The 19578-nt window shown below is 39.6% G+C and overlaps 1 protein-coding gene across 2 annotated transcripts; it reads right to left on the bottom strand.

The window, feature by feature from the left end:
- Window positions 1–1073: 1073 nt before the first annotated feature.
- Window positions 1074–15393, bottom strand: smox (spermine oxidase). Of its 2 annotated transcripts, none has more exons than XM_007567248.2 (7): window positions 15282–15393; window positions 9547–9781; window positions 8711–8937; window positions 7133–7306; window positions 5354–6092; window positions 3045–3205; window positions 1074–1641 (listed from the first exon to the last, which is right to left on the bottom strand). In XM_007567248.2, exons 2-7 carry the CDS (start codon window positions 9752–9754, stop codon window positions 1513–1515), a joined length of 1638 nt encoding a protein of 545 aa, XP_007567310.1. In that variant the 5' UTR covers window positions 9755–9781; window positions 15282–15393; the 3' UTR covers window positions 1074–1512. The 2 variants fall into 2 exon arrangements, with proteins under 2 accessions (XP_007567310.1, XP_016534752.1); XM_016679266.1 differs by having other exon boundaries at window positions 1074–1632.
- Window positions 15394–19578: the final 4185 nt, after the last annotated feature.

The following is a 19578-nucleotide window of genomic DNA, read 5'->3' as shown; positions in this document are numbered from 1 at the left end:
AGTGACTTTTGCCAAGATGACATGACGAAACCAGGGCAGCAAGAAAAGAATGACAGTTTTGGGTGCGGCGGTGGCGCAAGGGTAGAAACCCATGACCCATGTACGGAGGCCTCAGTTCTCGATGCAGCCGTCACTTGTTTTGAGCCACCCGCCTGTTGACTTTTGCCACATCTTCCCCATTTCTCACAATCTGCTTTCCTGTTGCTTCACCACCAAACAAAGAGCCAAAAAACAAAAATCCTTATTTTAATATGTTAAATGCATAAATGTGAAGAAGTTCACTTTCTCTTAAGCTTTGCTACTTTCAAAAAGTTGGCGTATTCCACAGATGTTCACTTTCCTTGACTTTTATCTTAATACAACAAAGTCTTGAAAAATATCTAGTTGTGTCAAAGTTTTAAAAAATATAGAATAATACTCACTCCTTTCAGACAAAAACTAACCAAGAGAAATTTATCATTTAGGTTTCACTAAGTATAAAATACATATCATTTTAGGCCCAGATATGTGTGATTTTTTATTTATTTATTTTTTTTCAGCTGACATTGTTGAGCGAAGCTGTTAAAACTGTGTCTTTTAACTTTATTAAGCCAGGAGACTTGACCGCCTGGTGATGGTGAAGCTGCAGCTGAATTGTTAATTCCTCTGCAGCCTCACGTGTTCCTCTGCCGGAGCAGGACTCATGCCAGAACTTTGTCCCAGGGTTCTCCTCTCCTTTTCTCCCTGTCTGAATAGAGGAGGAGAGTGCACAGCCGACACAAAACAAAGTGTCAGCTTACACTCATCCACACAATCCTCTAATCTGACCGATTTAGTAATCTCAGGCAAAATGCTGAACGTTGTAAAACTCCTTTGAGAGTTTCAGTGGAACTTAAAATACAGCAACAAAGTGTCGTATTAATGTTTAATGCACTCAGGTGATTTTATTATTTCTAGAAAAACCACTGGTATTTGTTAAGGTTTTTTTTCTTTTTTCGGTCAATTAAAACACCTTTTTTTGATGTTTTGGGTGTTTTATTTGACAGCTAATCGGTAAGCAGAGACAGTTTCATATAAAAAGCTGTGAAGCTGAAGAATGATCATAGAACTTTTATTTTGTTAAAATTTGCACTTTTTTTGTTAATTATTTCCATTATTTTCGAAGAAACATGATATTAAATACAGAAGGCACTTATAAAAAGGTAAATTAAAGATGTCGCTGTTAAGAACATGAAATTCCTGATTTAGAAAAAAATTTAAAGCAGTTTGAAATGCCTCAAACAGTAACAGCATCATGAAAGAATGGCCAAGACAAGAAATTACAGCACCGTTGATAACTGTTTAAACAAAACATTTAAAACAAAATTAAGCTGATTTAAAACCTACAGTACGTGAAAAATACTCATTTATCAGTGTAATAATGCCCGAGCTATGCTTACACATGGAACCTAATCGTTAAGACAGAAAGCTTTAAGTCAATGGTTTGTAACTTTTTTCACTAGTTTGAGTCTCAATATCTTTATATAGATTGTATTAGGCTTTGTGGTCATGGTACACCTCCATCAAGCGGGTGGCCTCTCTCTGCCCTGAGAGCAAAGCACCATGTGTTGTGGAATAGTACTTTCTGTGGGTGGCCTCTCCTGCAAACAGGACCTGCAGCAGCTAAGAAAGGAGCAGAGGAAAGCGGGGGAGGGGAGAGACAAAAGGGAAAACATGTTAGAGAACAAATCCAGATGTCAGTATCATATAGACGTGATTTTGGCCTTCCCAGAGGCACCGTCTTCTATCTCTCTTTCGCTCGTTGGAGGTTCACTTGTTGAAGTGCTGACCTGAGTGTGATTTTTAGCCTGGCTGGCCTGAAGGACTCCCTCAGCTGAGAGAGGTCATGCTGTTCCTGCAGGAGTGTCAAATGTACACGAAGAACTCCCCACCAATCTCTAGCTCCTCTTCCTCTTCACCCAGAATCATCAGGTTTCATGCTGCAGCCTAGTGGGTAACAATCAGCATTTGCTCTCTGACAGCATTTGCTCTAAATGTGTGGCGGTGTGACGGTTGCTGATCTCTACGTAAAGATATATTAGATCTATGCATATATTTACCCAGTTTAGGATGACTCTATCTGAACTTTACGGAGCTGAACATTAACTTTTCCACATCTTGATACATTACAATCGCGTATCCTGCGCTCATCTTGGGGCAGCAACCCCTACATCCGAGGCTCCTACTCCTTCCTTTTCTATGTATTTTACAACCATTTTGTTTTGCAAACCCCAGTGGTGCAAAATGATATAAATAAAAAACTGAATGGTGTGGTGTGCATTTCCAGCTGGTGTTTAATTGGTGTTCAGTTTCGCAGTGTTCCTGAATCAATATTAGCTGAACTACATTTTGCTGCTGTCACACCTGCAGATGGTTTGACAACATTAAACATTAAAGTCTTTCTTTCTTTCACTAATGTCTTTGTTAATTGCCACTCTTCCATAAAGGCCAGATTTCTGGAGTGCATAGCTAATAGTTGTTCAATCAAAAAAAAGATATTAGACTTGAGCTGTGGATCTCTGAAGCTCCTCCAGAGGTGCCCCCTGATTAAGAGTCTCTTTGCCTGGTCTGTCAATTTAGTTGTTGTCATCTCCACTTCTCCTTGATCTGTTTGCTGTTTCTTCATCTTCATGACGCTGTTTGTCCACTGATGTTCTCTAATAAGCATCTAGGCCTTCACACAACAACTGGACTGAGACTGAGATTAAATTACAGGTTAACATTCTGTATTATTTAGACTTCTGAAGGCAATCGATTGCATGAGAATTTATTTAGCGGGGAAAACGTGAAGCACTCTTATTTCTCAGTAAGAAACCTTTGAAAATGACGTGTTTTCTCCACTTCACAACGTTATTTAATACTTTGTGTTGGCCTGTCACATAAAATTTCAATTAAACACGCTGAAGGTTTCAAAGTGACGAAACGGGTCAAATGTTTTTAGATTATGAGTCCTCTGACAAAAAGATTTGTTTTGAGTGCATGGCAAATAAGAAAAACATGAGATGTACTTTGTGCAGTTGTCTTACCGGAGCCTTTGTGCTGTTGGCATAAGGCAGCGGCATGGCCAGCCTTTCACAGTCTTGTCCACTGGACCCGACCCTGGTGAAGGAGTAGGAGCCTCGGATGTAGGGGTTGCTGCCCCAAGATGAGCGCAGGATACGCTTGGGCTTTGGAATGTCAGGATTCCCTATCAACAGACAACATGAAGGGAAAAGGTCAGCATATGTACTACTGAATGTTCAAATTAAATATAGTTTGCTTTCCGTGAAACTCAAACAGGTGGTGTTTTGGGACAGGTCAGACTCAGTTCAAATGTACAAAGGGTATATGCATGGTGATTAAGTGTAAGATCTTATATCTTACACTTCAATCACTATCACTATCACTATCAAATCGATAGTGATAAATAAAATCAATGCTGACACAGAGGAAGCTGCAGTGAGGCCCGAGGTTTGTTGCTCTGATAGGTGATGAAGAAATTAGGACACGACTGTTACGACGGCATAGATTCTGCTAATCTATCATATGACTGCATGTGTAGATATACGCATAGATATACGCATGTTTACTATCATGGGCTTGTCAGCATATGACTCACTATGACATTGTGCTGAATCATTAACTGTAGTCAAGCTACAGATCAGTAAAAGGGATGAACGCAAGTACAAGAAAAACAGTTTAATCACTAAAATGAAGTGTATTTGCTATGTATTTGAATTCTTAAATTGTGGTGCGCAAAGTAAAGCACGAAATATAGCAAGAAAACACATGAATGTGAGAGACTTAAGGTTTGTAAAAAAGTTTCATGTTATTTTCTATATGCTGAGTTTATGGTTTTGTTGCCCCTTTTTTCTCTTATGATGATGTTATTTATATTTTCTTATTTGTTTATTATAATTAAGTACCAAGCACATTTGAATTATTTCTGTATAATTACATTATTTTAACTAATTAAATCAGATTACACAGTAATACCCAAGTACCCTTATACTTTTCTGCTGATGTTTTGTGTTAGTTCTTTTTCTTCTACTGAAGTTAGTTGAGTACAGTTTTTGGCTACTTAATCTAAAATCAGGTTATATAAGGGGGATTGATGCTGTAATCTTCTATTTTGACACAGACAAGTCAGATGAGAAAAACAAAAAAGTGACGTAAAAAGCTGTAGCCATATTGTCGCTTATATGCCAGCATATCACATGATCAAACCACTGTGGGCAAAGAAAGATAAAGTTCAACGAGTCGAAGTCGTTTGCTTAGAACTTTGAGTGCAAACAGAGGCTCACCTGTGAGGATATATGTAATTAAACTACAGCTGCATAAGTAAAAACACACTGACCTAATTGAGGAGAGTGTGTGTGTAGGTGTGTGTGCGTGAGTGAGCATGTGTGGCTTTGTACTTGATGCATTATAAAGTCCATTTTTCTGTGCATGTGTGTGTGTGTGAGAATGACTTTTGTGTAATTCACATTACACATAAATAGGAAGTGCACTGACCTCAGCATGAAGTGACACATACAGCCTCTGTACTTGGACTGTGACCTAGTTCAGAGGAAGAAGTCAGACTTGTGTGTGTTCTGTACTTCCTTCCTGACCTACTGCCATTCAGCACACAGTAAATCAGCCCAGAGAACAGGTTACATGTTCTGTTGCAATCACGTTGGAGCCCTTACGCTACTGTTCCCTGAGTTGTTCACCCTCTAAAAATGTGAGCAAGGCTTGTCTTATCTACTCGGTGATCCATACTCAGTGTTCAGTTCTGCGTCTGTGATCATTACAGAGGTTCTTTTGAGAAACAGACTCTCCCATCTGAGCTGTGGACCTCCATGATTTCTCCAGTTACTGCCGGGACTTTTGGCTGCTTTGATTTTATTATTGCTCTCTATCTGCAGTTGTCCCATACGAAAGACAGGATTTTATTTTTTATGCTGTTTAGCTGTGAAAAATGCTGACACCGTGTGTTTGTTTTCTTCCTCTGCCTTATTCGTCGATCATACGGAATCACATTAAAATAGGTTAAAGCTTGTGGATGTAGTGTGACAAAATGTAACGAAGCAACATACTTCCTCAGGGTGTAGTACAGCTGAGTCATTCAGCTGATTCCTTTGTAAAACTTTTGGTTTTCTAGGAAAGCAAATTATATCACAGGATCAGTTATGCCGTAACAACTCCCAGATAATGACCCACTCACGACTCACTTCGTAAAGATTCTCACTCTTAGTCATCCAAGGCTTTTTCCAGACGATCGCTTTCACTGAAAGATTGTCTATCTAGAGAAGGCTCATGAAGTGAGGAAACAGATGACCGGTTCCCTGTGCTTGCATGTGTGTGTCCTGACCTGTGAAGCGCCTCAGCAGCTCGGTGCAGGTTTCAGCCACTGTCTCGTCATCGCAGCGCTCCATGTGCAGCGCCTCTTGGCCACAGATCCAGCCGCTTAGCATGTAGCCGTAGCGCTCTGGCGGGTAGAGGACGTCGAAGCTGCAGATTTTCTTGTACCACAAATCTTCGGGGTAGGCCAGCTGTTCGAGCTGAGCTTCATCCTCCCACACGAACTGGATGCTGTTGCACTCTGGGCTCCAGAAGGGCTCCTCAAACTCTAGGAAAATCTTGTCAGTGGTGCTGATGCCCAGCTTCTCGATGGCGAGCACCTTGTCTTCGGGAAGAGAAGGAGAGAACATGGCCTCGTGGTTCTGCTTCAGCACGCCGAGGGAAGTCGTCACGATGACGTGGTCTGCTGGGATCCACTCCTCATCCTCGCACTCCACCAAAATGGGCTGACCCAGGATCAGGGGGTCCTCGTTACGTTGGTGGTTGTTGTCGTTGTGGTTGTCCTCCATCTTGACATGGCTGCCTTTGCCGATGACTTCTCGATGCTGGGCTGAGTAATTCCAGTGGATGCAGCGGACCGGTTTGCAAAGGCAGATGGTGCGTGTCGGGATGTCCTGGGCCAGGAGGTCCACAATCTTCATGAAGCCTTCAGGAATGACATAATGTGCGCCAGGGATCTCTGTCCACTCTCCGAACTCACTCAAAGACACCTCATCCATGCTGGGAGAGCTGCTCTCACAGCTCTCCACCTTAAAGAAAGACATCATCATATGATATCACTCGTGTAAACATCAAGTCCCTTTCGCAACAAGACTGAAAAGAAATTAAGTTGTTACCCCAGCAGAAAATAGCCTAGAGGAATCGTTTCAAACATGTCAGAACTCTCACGCTGTTGTGATTTACAACAAAACTACTATTTTGCCTGCAAAAGGCAAACATTCAGTACTATGAAAATGTACTTATCACCTTACAGATTTCTTCTATCTTGCTTGTTTGTCACGCTAATTTTATTGATGTATTTATTTTTTTTCAGATCATCATCAAATGTTAATATCAGGCACATATAATCTGGGTGAATACAAAAAGGAGTTTTCAAATGATGCTTTCATTCATTAAGGAAAAAAAAAACAAATAAATCCTACCAAACCAAACTGGTCTAATATCAAAATGTTATTTTCATTTAGGAATTTTAATATTTTCCAAACATCTTGAGGATCATCAAGATGCATTTCAGTCATTTGTGTTAATTTTGGTCAGCTCTTTTTCAACTCTCCCAATGATGTCATTGTGCACAGTTGGTTCTTAAAGGTGAACTCTTACTTTAATGGAGACCAGGGCTTTAGATGAGGTCCTGGATTTGTTTGTGACCTCCTGGTTGAGTCCCTGAAACCCTTCCTCATCTGTTCTTTTAGTTCTTTAGACTGGGGCATAAAATGTTTCATTTTGAGATGTTTTAACCAACTTCACATAATACAACATCGTCTAACAATGGGGACAAACAAAATGTTGTTTATGTTCTCCAGCATCATTTGAAAATAGATGTTTGTGTTTAATCAAAATATCTTTGTCTGATTAGAAATATTTAATTGTGACCAAAAAAGCTAAAACAGGGGAACACGGTAAACTGAAGGGCATTTATTTAATTGTTTATTAAAGGGTATCAGAGCACAAATGCAAACCAAACTATTTAATACATTTTTTATTTGTAAAAACATATTAAAAACAGTTTGAATATTTTTTTTTTTCACTGTCAGAATCCACAGATTGGATGTGAAGAACCCAAACATACCTTGAGGTACTGTTGAAGCATCGAGAGTTTGAGCTTCTTGGTGCTTTCAGAATCCTCAAGGTCCTCCATAATCCTCTTGCGCACCAAGTCTCGAGTAAAAACGCCGACGCTGTTCTGGCTCTCAGCACAAACTGGTTTCCCGTTCTGGAAGAACTCCTGAGTCAGCTCATATACCTAAAGGAGGGAGGAATCAGCCATTCACGACAAGAGAGAGAGGAGGAATGTAAAGGAAGAAAGTCAGTCAGTGGAAGCTTTACTTGAGTCAGAAACGCATCTCAATTATGCCAAAATGTAAAAGACAAAAAAATGTAAATATATAAATATATATATATATATATACATACAGTATATAATAATATGATCTGGTTACCTGGGTTACAGTACACCAAGGTTTCCTTTTAAGGAAATAGAACAAATAAAGGGTATAGATGACGTTATTATTAACTGTAAAAACCAACATGGTATGCTATTTTCACAGAAGTGAGGATGATTGTCAATTTTCTCTGTTTTAAAAGAAGTAATTAGGTCGTGTCATGCAGTGTCGTTTTAAAATGTTGACAGGAGTCCTGAGAAATCACAGCTACTGGCTCTTAAAAAAAGCTTGTTTGTATCACTAAACGCACCTTTCTCATGAACAGCAATCAGTTATGCTTCAACATATTTCAAGGAAAAACAATCCCAGTGTCACGTCACAATGTTTCAACTTCCAGTTAATGAAGCTGGATTTCTTGGAAAGAATAACCTGCATTACTCACTTTCAGAATACATCAGACGTACGGAGGTAAAATATTCATATTGAGTGCTGTGCCTAGTAAAGTGGATGGAAAGTTACAACCAACGTGGATATAACCATCAAAACTGTGTTCAAAGATATTATCGGTCTGAATGTTGAGGCCACTACTGCAGTGTTGCCCCCACCAGTTCACTCTGCTCAGAGCTGCTTTAGTGAACACATAATAATAAACACTTTGTTAACAAATGAAGTGATTCTGTCCTAAAAGACTGAGATCTTGTCACAGAAATGTATACGTTATGTGAACAACCAGGAGATATCCTGAACTATCAGACGCATGACATCTTGCTTCCAGGATGCATATTATTATTATTATTATTATTATTATTATTATTATGTTTTTCATATCTCTATTGAATTAACTGGATAAAGAGTGATGATATACAACCATAAAATAAATCATGTGAGTATCACAGCTCCTCTTCGTTTTATGTATTAACATTTCCTTGCTTCCTAGCACATGACTATATTAACATTTTTAGGTTTTTACTATTGCACCTTTTTTTCGCCAAACTCCCACAATTAGCATCTGTGGAAATTTCCCCTTCTGAATCTTAAGCAAAGGGTTAGAGTTTAAATTTTTACAGCACAGCAACCTACTTTAAAAAGTAACTGTGACCTTGTACAACCTGCTTACTGTGCTGTGACTGCCTGCAGAATGGTCTTTGTGAGATTAGCACACATAGTTTTTTTCTGTTGCTTTACAGGCTGAACCATGCGTAGCACAATCTGTACATGGTAATATGAATTCAGATGTGCACCTATCCATCTCTGTGTAGTCTCACCTGATTGTACAGGTCACTGAACTCCTCCACCAGGTCTTTGGGGATCCTTTTGCCCACGTTGGTCTGGTAGTGAGCCACACCGTTCTTGGTGTACAGGCTGATCCGTCCCACACTCCTCTCTCCGTCTGTGGTGTGCTCCAGCAGCCCATTTTCCTCTGCCAGGTGGTACACTGGGTTCCCGTTGGCACCATGAATCCAGGTAGCTCCAAGTTCCAAAGTTGCTTCTCCTGCAAGAAAAATAATAAATAAATAAATAAATAAATAAATAACATTTGAATTGGATTACTGAAATACATTAGCTCTGTTTGGTGGTTGTTCTGATTTACTCAGATGTAGTTACTAATGTCTGAATGAACAGCACTGCGTATAAAGTCTGAGTAGCTCCACTTCAATCAGGGAATTAGAAAGTCAAGTTCAATAACATAATAGATTTACTACATGGTAAATACAGTTTTTAAATTCATTAATGTATTCTTTACATCAGCACCGGAACTGCACGCAGTGCTGTCCAGTTCCGGTTCTTCCAGCTTGTTTTGGGTGTAATAAAGCTCCATCACACCTGTGTCAAACAGCTGCTCACCTTATCACTGACTTCTACTAATGAGCCATTCATTTAATTTCAGGAAGGAAACATAAAGATTGAGGGCTTTGGCACTTTAAGACCAGATTTGAACATCGCCGATGGATCTAAAATGAAAACATTTAGCATTTTTAAACTATACTTGACGACCAGGTAAAATAGCCAGCGCCCCACTGACCGACTTGTGCCCTACATTTAAAAGAAAGCTTTCAAAGCAAGAACATTTGGCTAAACAAACGGCAACACATGATCTCACCGTTCTTAACACTCTGAACTCGCCCACCGATGTGGTCTGATGCTTCTAGGACGGTGACATCCGTGAATCCGTTTTTCAGTAGGACCCTTGTTGCAGCAAGGCCGGCCAAGCCAGCACCGATTACTACTATTCGAGGCTGTCGATGAGGGCGAAAGCCGCTACTAAGAGGATCATCAGTGCTGTCTGAGGAAATTTCACAACTTTGCATGCCGTCTAAACTCCTCTTCGGTTGAGTCTGGAGGAGACAAATACAAAACAGGGTTAGTAGTAGTCACAACATCTGAGTTATGTCTGGTTGAGCCCTGTCTCACAGTATGCTACTAAGATATGGAGGTAAGTCCGTAATTACTCATATCCCTGGTAGATTACGAGTCAAAATAATCTTTTATTTTAACTGGCCAGAATCCCGACTGGAGTCTGTGGACGGAGCTACAGATTAGGGTGATGGCAAGGATGCCTTTCAACCTCAGTCATGGAAGTTCGTTATCAAAAAAACGACAAGAGAGATGAACTGTTAAACAATAGCGATGTTGATGCTTATGTTGTTTCTACAAATGAGTCCATCAGTGCTGTATACTAAGACCTAAATTGAGGTGAGGGCATCTAAAAACCTGTTGAAACTGGAACCAAAGAGTTTGTTGTTTACTGTTGTTAAATCCTTAAAATATTTTCACCTGTAGGTTCAACACATAATTCGGCCTGATTTGGAGTTGCGCTGAGCTGTTTATCAAGCCACGACTACAAAAGCCTATTGAACAGGCGACCCGTGCTGTTAGTTGGCAGTCAACTTACCATGACCCACATTTACAGCACAGTTTATTACCATCATTAACTTAATTTAGAGTCTTCATTTTGTGACATGTTTACATTGCTTTGTCCCCTGGCTCTGTATTATTGTTTATTAAGCGTGAGGCCAAATTAGAAGGTCTTTGGAGAACCGTGTTATTTCTGTCAGAGAACAGAGTGTACACAAAAGAGACGCATTTCTTATTACAGCCTCCTGAATTTCTCAGACAGAGAAATGGCAAAGTCCCCGGTGAAGAAAGCGCACAAAGCCGACCTTGTCGCTTCAGCACAAGGCTCTTTGCTGTGAATGTATGGACAGCTGCGTGTAAAAACAACTCGAGGACATTTGACTGAAAACATAATAGAGATGTTTACGCAGCACCAACATTTAGAGTCTTTAATCAAAGATTAACAGTAAACCATCTCCTACATGATAAGGAAGCATTGTGAAATGGTTTGATTAATTCTTCGAAATAATCCTGCTTTGTCTGCTTGTATGTGTACACAAAGATCCCTAAATGTTACCCCAGTGAGCAGTAAGTAGAAAATGCACAAAGAATAGAATAGAATAGAATAGAATAGAATAGAATAGAATAGAATAGAATAGAATTAAGTTTATTGGTTTAAAGATGTACCTCTTTAAAAGCTGATACAAAAAATAACAGAGAATTATATTCTATTTGATGATTTTGACCAAAATGTTTACCGTTACATTATTACATTCATAAATATATTGATATACAATAGATCTAAGAGTTAAATTCTAATCAAAATATATTTCTTCTAGTCTAAATATGGCTCTAAATGTACATCATTTAATGTGCATTTAAAGCACAAACTGATTCAAGAAATCCACAAACAGAAACATATGACCTGACTCATAAAATATATCTGTTAAAGAATAATTTTGAAACCCATTTTCACGACAGTTTTCTATCAAATTTTAGCTATATTTATTTCATACCTTTTACATTTTAGCTCTTCGCACAGATAAATTAAAGGATCTGTTGTTGACTTGCTAGTCAAGTATAAAACAAGTACTGTTGGAGGCACAGTGTGCCAATGATCAAACAAGAGACGTTAATGTCAGAGGGATCTGTTAGCATTTGAACTAAACTTCAAGTGGGACTACAAATTAAAATTTGCTCAAGGCGCCACAAAGTCTTACCAAATTTCATCAATTTCTGAACCATCATGGAACAATATACGGATTCAGGCTATGTCAATTTTCACAGCCACAAGGGCGCCTGTAAATACGATCACTGCAAATGCAAACGCAAGACAGCCATCGTGACTGATTTCCAACTCCCTCAGCAGAAGAGTCCGCAGACGTCATCTGACTAACAAAGAAAGAGGAAACCACAAGCCAGGACTTCAGGAAAACATATATGAAAATCACAGTCAAAATTAGACTGTGACGTCTGTTTATGGAGGACATGCACAAGTTTACTGGAAATAGAGTTTTGGTTGACTGCTGTCCCCTCAGGGAGATATGGGCTAAACCCAATCATATGCTGGAGTCAGCATATGACGTTGGCTCTAATTTCACTTTAAACATCCTGCAGGCTTATAGGGCAATCAGAAATGAATTCCGTGCATAAACAATAATTCCTACAATACTGTATATTTTAAAAATGAAAAGGATTCAAGCAATTACGCTTCATTTATTTTCTGTTTACCAAACAGCCAGCTAATTTCCTTGCCAATTAAATAAAGAGTATTTCTGGAAAATTAAAAGCAATACATCTCCCCTCATGTGACTTTGAAACACAGAAGTACAGCAGTGCATTTATTCCATTCCTAACATTTCAGCATTTTATATATAGAGCTAAAACACTATTGCTGCAGTTTTCATGCATTTTGTGCTAAACAAGCTTCAACGATTCAATATCTCTGTGGAGTTCTCACTGTGCTATACATGTAAAGGAATTTTTCTCTACATCACGATCTCATGTGATGTCATGTAAGGCGATCAATATTCAACACAAACCATCTCTGAGCCTCTCGCACACATTACTCTGACAGATTGTCCTGGTTGCTTGTAATTCCATGGCTGGTTAATACAGTCACCACATGTCGCCACTCCATGCTTTACCCTCTCACCACAGATTACTGTGTGGGCTGGCCTTGGTTAGACAGGTGGCTACGGGGTGGGGTGGGGAGAGGATGAAGGGAAGGGAGTTTGCCAACACTGACCTAGAAATGGCAGTTTACAGAGAAGCGAGTCTGCCAGCGGACTCTCAAAGAGCGGGACTGCCCTTCAGCAGGAACTCTGTTAAATGACTGCATCTGAGCTCCTGTATCTCGTCATAACCGTTTCCTCTCTCTGCTTTCACCCGCAGACACAGCTCTTCCCAGCTGTGTGAGCACACATCTGCATTTCCTCTCTCAGCCCCACGAGACCAGGGGCAGGGAAACAGACATTTCTACATCTCTACATGAAAAACTTGCAGTTTAGTCTTGCGAATGCATGCCAAGGGTCAGACATTCCTCATTTCTCTCCCAACTCTGATTTTCCCATGCTGCAGGGATCAAGTGGAAGCACGCAAACGCGCGTGTGCACTTCACAGCTGTGCAGCAGCGCACCACACCGGTTGGCTCCCTGACGGGGAATGTTGACTTAGTCTAAAGCAGAATCATAAAAATGAAAAAGCACTGAATTGTTGTTTGTGGGGTTTTTTAAAAGTTGTATGTGTTGTTAACATCTCCTGCTTTTATTTTATGCTTTCAGTTAACATGGTTTTCATATTGAACCATCAGCTGTTTTATAGCAATATTATGTTGCTTCTTTCATTCATCTGTTTATCACAGACATGTACCTGCATAGATAACAATAAACTCAAATAAAATAAAAATTGCAAATAGCTTTGAAGGACTGATTTTCTAACAAAATTTTTCTCATGAGAATAAAAAAGAAGTATTTCTTTTTTTTTTATTTTTCCAAATACTTAAGATTAAAATGAAACATGAGCTGTTTTATGCTCAGAAACAGATTAGCAGAGGTTTACGTTTGGTTTGTGTTTTGCTTTTTTACAAAACAATTTTTAAAAACCTCAGATGAAAAGACGCAAAAAGATAATTGGGCAGGTTTTAAACTACGCTGACATTTGATTCAGTGGTCACTGTAGACTGAAGTGCGCTGATGTAATTATTTTCTCACAAACCAAATACAGATGAACAAGGACATACAGAACTCATCCGTCTGTAAAAGATTTGACAAGACTGAACGGGGATAAGCATTGTACAATAATCTCATTTAATTTTTTATTGCATGTAAACCTGATGTTCATCCTTAAGCTACAAAAGGAGTCAGTCCAAATACGAGAAAAAGTTTTTTTTTTCTTTTTTTTTTTAACTGTGCCAGTAATATGTGTTTTTTTTTATTGTTCTACATAAAAAAGTAGGGATGAGTGCTGTGGATTTAGAATTTGATCACAATATTTTGTGGTATGTATTGTGCTACTGATAAAAGTGATTATAAAAATGTACGTCAGGGGGTTTTTTTGGCACAGAAAAAACTGCTTATAAAAATCTAATTTACTAATTTACAAAAGAGACTACACCAAATTTTACTGGCATTGTCTTATACCCACTTATCCTTGTAAGACCCCATGTTATCTGGTGTCTATCTCCAGGGGTGATTGAACACAAGGCAATTTTTATTGGCTGGACACGTCACCAATCCATTACAGGGTAACAAACACATGTTTTTTGTCACAAAACAGAACACAGGAACCACTACGATTTTTGGACATATTATGATTTATTAATGCTCTTATGGACCCTACAGTGGAAGAATGTAGTAAAAGTGAGAACTGTTCATAGAACTGCTCAAAAGTGAGCACACTGTTCATATTTTTCTGCTTTGCAAATGTCATCAATTAGAGTTTATCCATACTGTGATAAATCACAAAATCTTACCAAACAAAATGCAAGTAGCTGTAAAATGTATTTTCAACCAAACTCTAATAAAAAAATTGATTAACTTATGTTTGACTACAACAAGATAAATGTCTTGTAGTTCATTTCAATTATTTTGTAAGACTAATCTAATCTAAGAATGAGATAATCACGTCACCTCGTCCTTCACCTCATCAGTTTCTGATGAGAAAATGTACTTATGCCAGGAAGCTTGAAACAAATTCATGACTTTATAAGGTGGATATACACAGAATTTCGACCAAAGCAAAGACCAGAATTGTAAATATATTACTTAGTTTTAAACGATGAAAACAAAACATTGCGACAGGAGTTTCAACCAAAGAAAACTATTTTCTTTGTTCTAACTAGTTTTTCAGGATGTCACCGTAACACTAGTTCTATAAACTGTATATAAGCGCACCAAACTGGGAAGCTGAAACTTTTCCTAGCAGAATAAAGAAGTGAGAGCCGCTCGTCGCCTGCAAGAACAAAGACAGCTGAAATCAGATGTTTCCTCTATGCTGCGCGCAACAGCTGTGTGTCGTGAAAGCCTGCCACGTCTATAGGCTGTGATGCCAAAGTGGCAGCAGCTCTTAACAAAGCGAACCACTTCACAGAGTTCATCTGAAAGATAGGGCAGCGACGGTGACGTGACAACACACAAACGCGCCTCGAGGCGGAAAAATAAGGGTGAAAAACTCCGTTTCCGTTCAAAGCCAGAGCCACTTTTGCTCTGTTTAACACACATCAGTGTGTCGGACGTTGTTGTTGGTCAGAGCGGCGCTCCTGTGTACAGTTTGTCTTTGTACGGCGGTTTTTTTTTTGTTTTGTTTTGTTTTGTTTTTTTCAGTGTTTATCCTCACAAACACCTGGCTGACATTCAGTAAAAACGTGTAAACAAGATTATCTCCCGTTATTTGCCAGCGACACGCAGCCTGGGTTCTAGAGGATGAACGCGCTCACCTTCAGCGACCCGCTTTGTAAACAATAACCGGAGTGAATGTGCTGTACGTGGAGCAGCTGTTTACCTGACTCTCTTGGTCTTCTTCTGTTTAAAAGTCCCCCTCAGAGTGCTCCGCTTCTCCTTTTGTGCCTCTCTGGTTCTCTGTCCGACCGGCTCGGCTTTGTATTTATGTCTGGAAACCAGAAGCAGCCAGTTTTTCTCGTGGCCGCTGCCTCCTCATTAATTAAACATGAGCTACGATGACGGCGCAGACCAGCCCTCCGTTGAGTAAAGCCTGCCGTCACAGGGCTGCTGGTACACCCGGATTCACGCACATCTGACCTGCCAGCCACAACAAATCCCTTCGCTTCACAGTCGGTCAATAATCATGCTCGTGGTATTATGGTGTGATGACTGACGCCGCGTAATGGTTTTCATTCGCTTCAAAACACCATGGGATCGCTCCACCTTTAGGTGCCGAGGTTATGATATCTTCATGTCCGGACGAAAGCATTTTTTAAGGTTCATGAAGGAGTTCACCAAACTATGAAAGGATTGAAAGAAAAACGTACCACTTTATCTGTGTATTTGTCCTGATCCAACTGTGGCAACAAATGAAAAGCTGTGTTAACAGAAGATCTTCATCTAACGTGACTGTGTTTAAATGTCTTGCAAGGGGAAAAAATTGGTAAAAAAAAAAAAAAGATATTCCTAGATGTACAAGCTTGTAGAAAAGAACTTCAAAAGGAGTTTGAAAAGTGGTCCTCAAAGTAGACTGCATGGAGAAGAACTATGCACTAACTTGCGTTGCTCTATATAAAATCACAGTAAAATACATCGAAGTTCGTAATTAGGGCAGCCTGTATACTTAATAAAATGGGGATATTGTTTTACTGGAAATGTCTGAACTAGAGTGACAAGCAAAAGCAGAAGATTAAGAATTACTGGAAGCAAAAGCAACATTCAATTCATAAACTTACTGTATCTGGAGGGATATAAAGAAGAAATAGCCAGTGCACAGAAAGGAGGACAAGTAAATTAATCCAAAATGCTACAAGGAAGTATTTCTGGTTGCACTAATATTCATGGTCAATTGCACCATGCAATGAGAAATGTGGGTGTCAGGACATGACTCACAAAAGGACATATTGCGATAGTACCCAGCATCAATGGGACTAAGCAAAAGGAAGCTACTGCAAACTAGAATACAAAGTAAAAGATACAAATACAATGTGACTCCAAAGCACTCAAAGAAAAGGTTCAAATTGGGAAGGAAAATCACATGTATTCACTTGCTCATTCTGACGTCACACCCAAAAAGCATCTTTTATTTTTTTCTCAAGTCAGTGCATTCAACTAGGAGAGAATTGGGTAGGGAGTGTCCTCTATTCTCTTTCAGTGACACACAGGCTGCCGTTTCATGCGGTAGAGCACACTAAAAAAAATGTTTCTTAGAACCGACTTTAAAAAAAAAATACTCCAGCTTGTTACTGCTAACTATTTTTGAATAATTCTGAAATCACAATTATACCTTGAGCGAAGCTAATAAATGTGGCTGTAACTAATAAGAGCACTTTTTAAAAGTTGGTTCAAAGAAACAATTTTTAACAGTGCAAATATTTATGATGGATAGGTTGAACCATCATCTTCCACAGAAATGAACTGGAATCTAACGTAGATGACTCATGAGGTGACTCACCTCTTGGGTGTGACATTTTTGCTTGTGTACCATAATCGCTGAAGGCTGGGTTTCCTCCCTTCCTGCTCTCCACTTTGTCTCTTCCCCTTAAAAAAACAAGGCCGTTTGGTTTAAAGTTACTGAAATAACCAGCAGAAAATGACACAATCAACGGGCCGGCTTCATAAAAGCACGCGAGAATTACTCACATTAGAGTTACAGCTTGAGTAAAACTATAAACACTGGATATACAGGTGTAGGTAGAAAATGCCATAAAATATGCAGCCTTGCTTCAAGAGATCAAACCTCTAAATGTCGTAACTTCTAGTCTTTTATGAGCACCAGTTTTACTGCCAGCAGTGGAAGCACCAATACTTTTCGCTCAGAAGGTAGCAACCTTTTTCACAGTGAAAACATCTGAAGCAGAACAATATTTCTAGATGCAGTGCATCCGGAAAGTATTTACGCTGCTTCAATTTTTCCACATCTTATGTTACAGCCTTATTTTATTGAGTTAACCCAGTTCCTTCAATTTCTACACATGACTACTTATGATAACGTAGAAAATTTGTTTTTAGTGTTTGGGGAATTTCTTTAAAAACAAGAAAACCAATAAATCACATTTACATAAGTATTCATAGCCTTTTCTTATAAGGCTGTAGCATAAAATTTGGAAACAGTGAGACACCGTAAATACTTTTCGCACGCTTTGCATCTAAACATACTTTTCTGCTTCAGATGTTTTGACTATGAAAAGGTTTGCTACCTCTGAGAGCAACATAATAATGTTCCCACAGCAAAACACAAAGGTTAGAGGCGAAGAGTCGAACAAAAGCATTTAACAAAAGGTCAGGGAAATTAAAAATACCAATTCACAGGAGGCAGAAATAATCTTAGTTTCTAGGTTTCACATAAAGACACTAAACATCGCATAAATCTATAGACAAACATGCCAAAAGTTTTTACTTGCTGGCCAGGAGTTACAAAACCAATAAAATTTGCATTATATTGCAAACATGCAATAGACTAATATGTGTATTGACAGATTGTTTTTGAAGCTAAAACAGCATAGTGCCCCACACCACCATCAGCACAGATTAGACAATCAGCCAATCGTTCGCTGACAGCATTATGTAATCACAAGATAATTAATCCACCTTCCACATATGTCCATCTTCACATGCTCCCTTGCTATTCTAACCACTCAGCAGAGTGTTTCGGATGAGGTGATCTGATCAGCACGTGAATATGCATGTGTTTGCTGCGTAATTCAAGTGAGGAGAAATGCTGGCGTGGGATCGGTGAAGCATTTGAGAATGGCCCCTCTGTTAGCTGTTCCCTTGGTGCACAGAGACCTCACATTGTGTGTCCGGCCAGCGCCTGGGTTACTGCTATTGTCCGTCCACACCTCCCTCTCATTCTCCTGCACAGCCATGCACCAGAGATGGGGAAGAAAGTGGCTTTTCATTGATGGGTCAGTTGGAGCATGCACAGGAACTAAGACGAGGTGGGGGGGTTTGCGTGGAGGACGGGGGTGAGGGGGTCGCTCAGCTGGCTGCAGTGGCCTTTCATTATCTTGAACTATTTCCCAGCAACAGCCAACAAGCATGAATACTATAGAATGGCTCATTACCTCCAAGTACCGACATGAAGCTTTGAGGAAGGGGGAGCAGCGGACCAATGAGGATGCTGCAAATTGCTGGCCAGTTTCAATATTCCTTTGATCGAACCATAAGAACTATGACTGCTAACTTTCCTCATCCTTGCTTGCACGAGACATTTCTTTTCAAAGTTTGCACAGTGGTCAAATTATGTCAAAATGTACACATATCAATTATAAATGAATGAATGAATAAGTTTTCTGTGCTTATTTCATTCTTTTTTCTTCTTTTTTTTTTTTTTTTTTTTTACAAATCTCATGTCACCTGCATGAAAAAAAGCATTAAAGTTTTATTTTTTTTTTAGAAACAAACATATTCATGTAAGCCAGTGGTTCCCAAACTTTTTCTCCTGGGCCCCCCCAGCGGTTTCCAAACATTTTCTGCCCCCCCCCCCCCCTATGGATTACAAATAGCTGTCTAGTTGAACGACGTGTGTGTGTGGGGAGGGGGAGGGGAGAGTGAAGAGGATTCTTAGAGACTCCCTGGAGACTCCCTGTCTCTGACTTTTTGTGGGGGAGGGGTAAAATGAATGTACGAAGCTGGACATAGACAACAACATCGGTAGCCTACAGGCTACTTGTTAAGCTTAAGGCGATGTACTGATATTAGCTAGCTAGTCATCCTTTAGCTAACTTTACCTGCATCCAACAGGTTCACTCAACTCGCTCGGTTAGTTTGGGGGAAAACTGTGAAAAGTTCTTTGCGTTTTTGCTGTTTGCTGCCATGATTCTAATACACACCTGCGTAGCTCTGCACAGCAGCAGCAGGTCTCCTTTAAAGGCGGCTCGGAAAAACAGGTTACGACACGTTTTAAACAGTTTTAACTGCTGATAAAAGTGACAGAGGACACAGATATGGGAAATGTAGCCCCACTGTATCAAATTGACATAGGAATAACAGAGAGTTGGCCATTCTAAGGTAAACCCCCAGCGCAGACAGCGTTCGTGTTTTTTTTTTGTTTGTTTGTTTTTGTAGTTGTTTGTTTTGTGTTTTTTTTTTGGCGCCCCCTCTAGGGGGCGAGCCCCACAGTTTGGGAACCTCTG

Source organism: Poecilia formosa, unplaced genomic scaffold (genome assembly GCF_000485575.1).
Source record: "Poecilia formosa unplaced genomic scaffold, Poecilia_formosa-5.1.2 Scaffold206, whole genome shotgun sequence".
In the NCBI taxonomy this organism is placed as follows: Eukaryota; Metazoa; Chordata; class Actinopteri; order Cyprinodontiformes; family Poeciliidae; genus Poecilia; species Poecilia formosa.
This window is presented reverse-complemented; position numbering and strand designations above follow the sequence as displayed.

What these genes read in the sequence shown, in the direction of transcription:
- smox (XM_007567248.2), bottom strand. Translation starts at nt 9,754, where the DNA reads ATGCAAAGTTGTGAAATTTCCTCAGACAGCACTGATGATCCTCTTAGT. An exon ending in AGTTCAGAGTGTTAAGAACG is followed by an intron (nt 8,938 to 9,546) that starts GTGAGATCATGT and finishes TTTTTCTTGCAG; the next exon opens with GAGAAGCAACTTTGGAACTT. An exon ending in TCAGTGACCTGTACAATCAG is followed by an intron (nt 7,307 to 8,710) that starts GTGAGACTACAC and finishes TCCCTCCTTTAG; the next exon opens with GTATATGAGCTGACTCAGGA.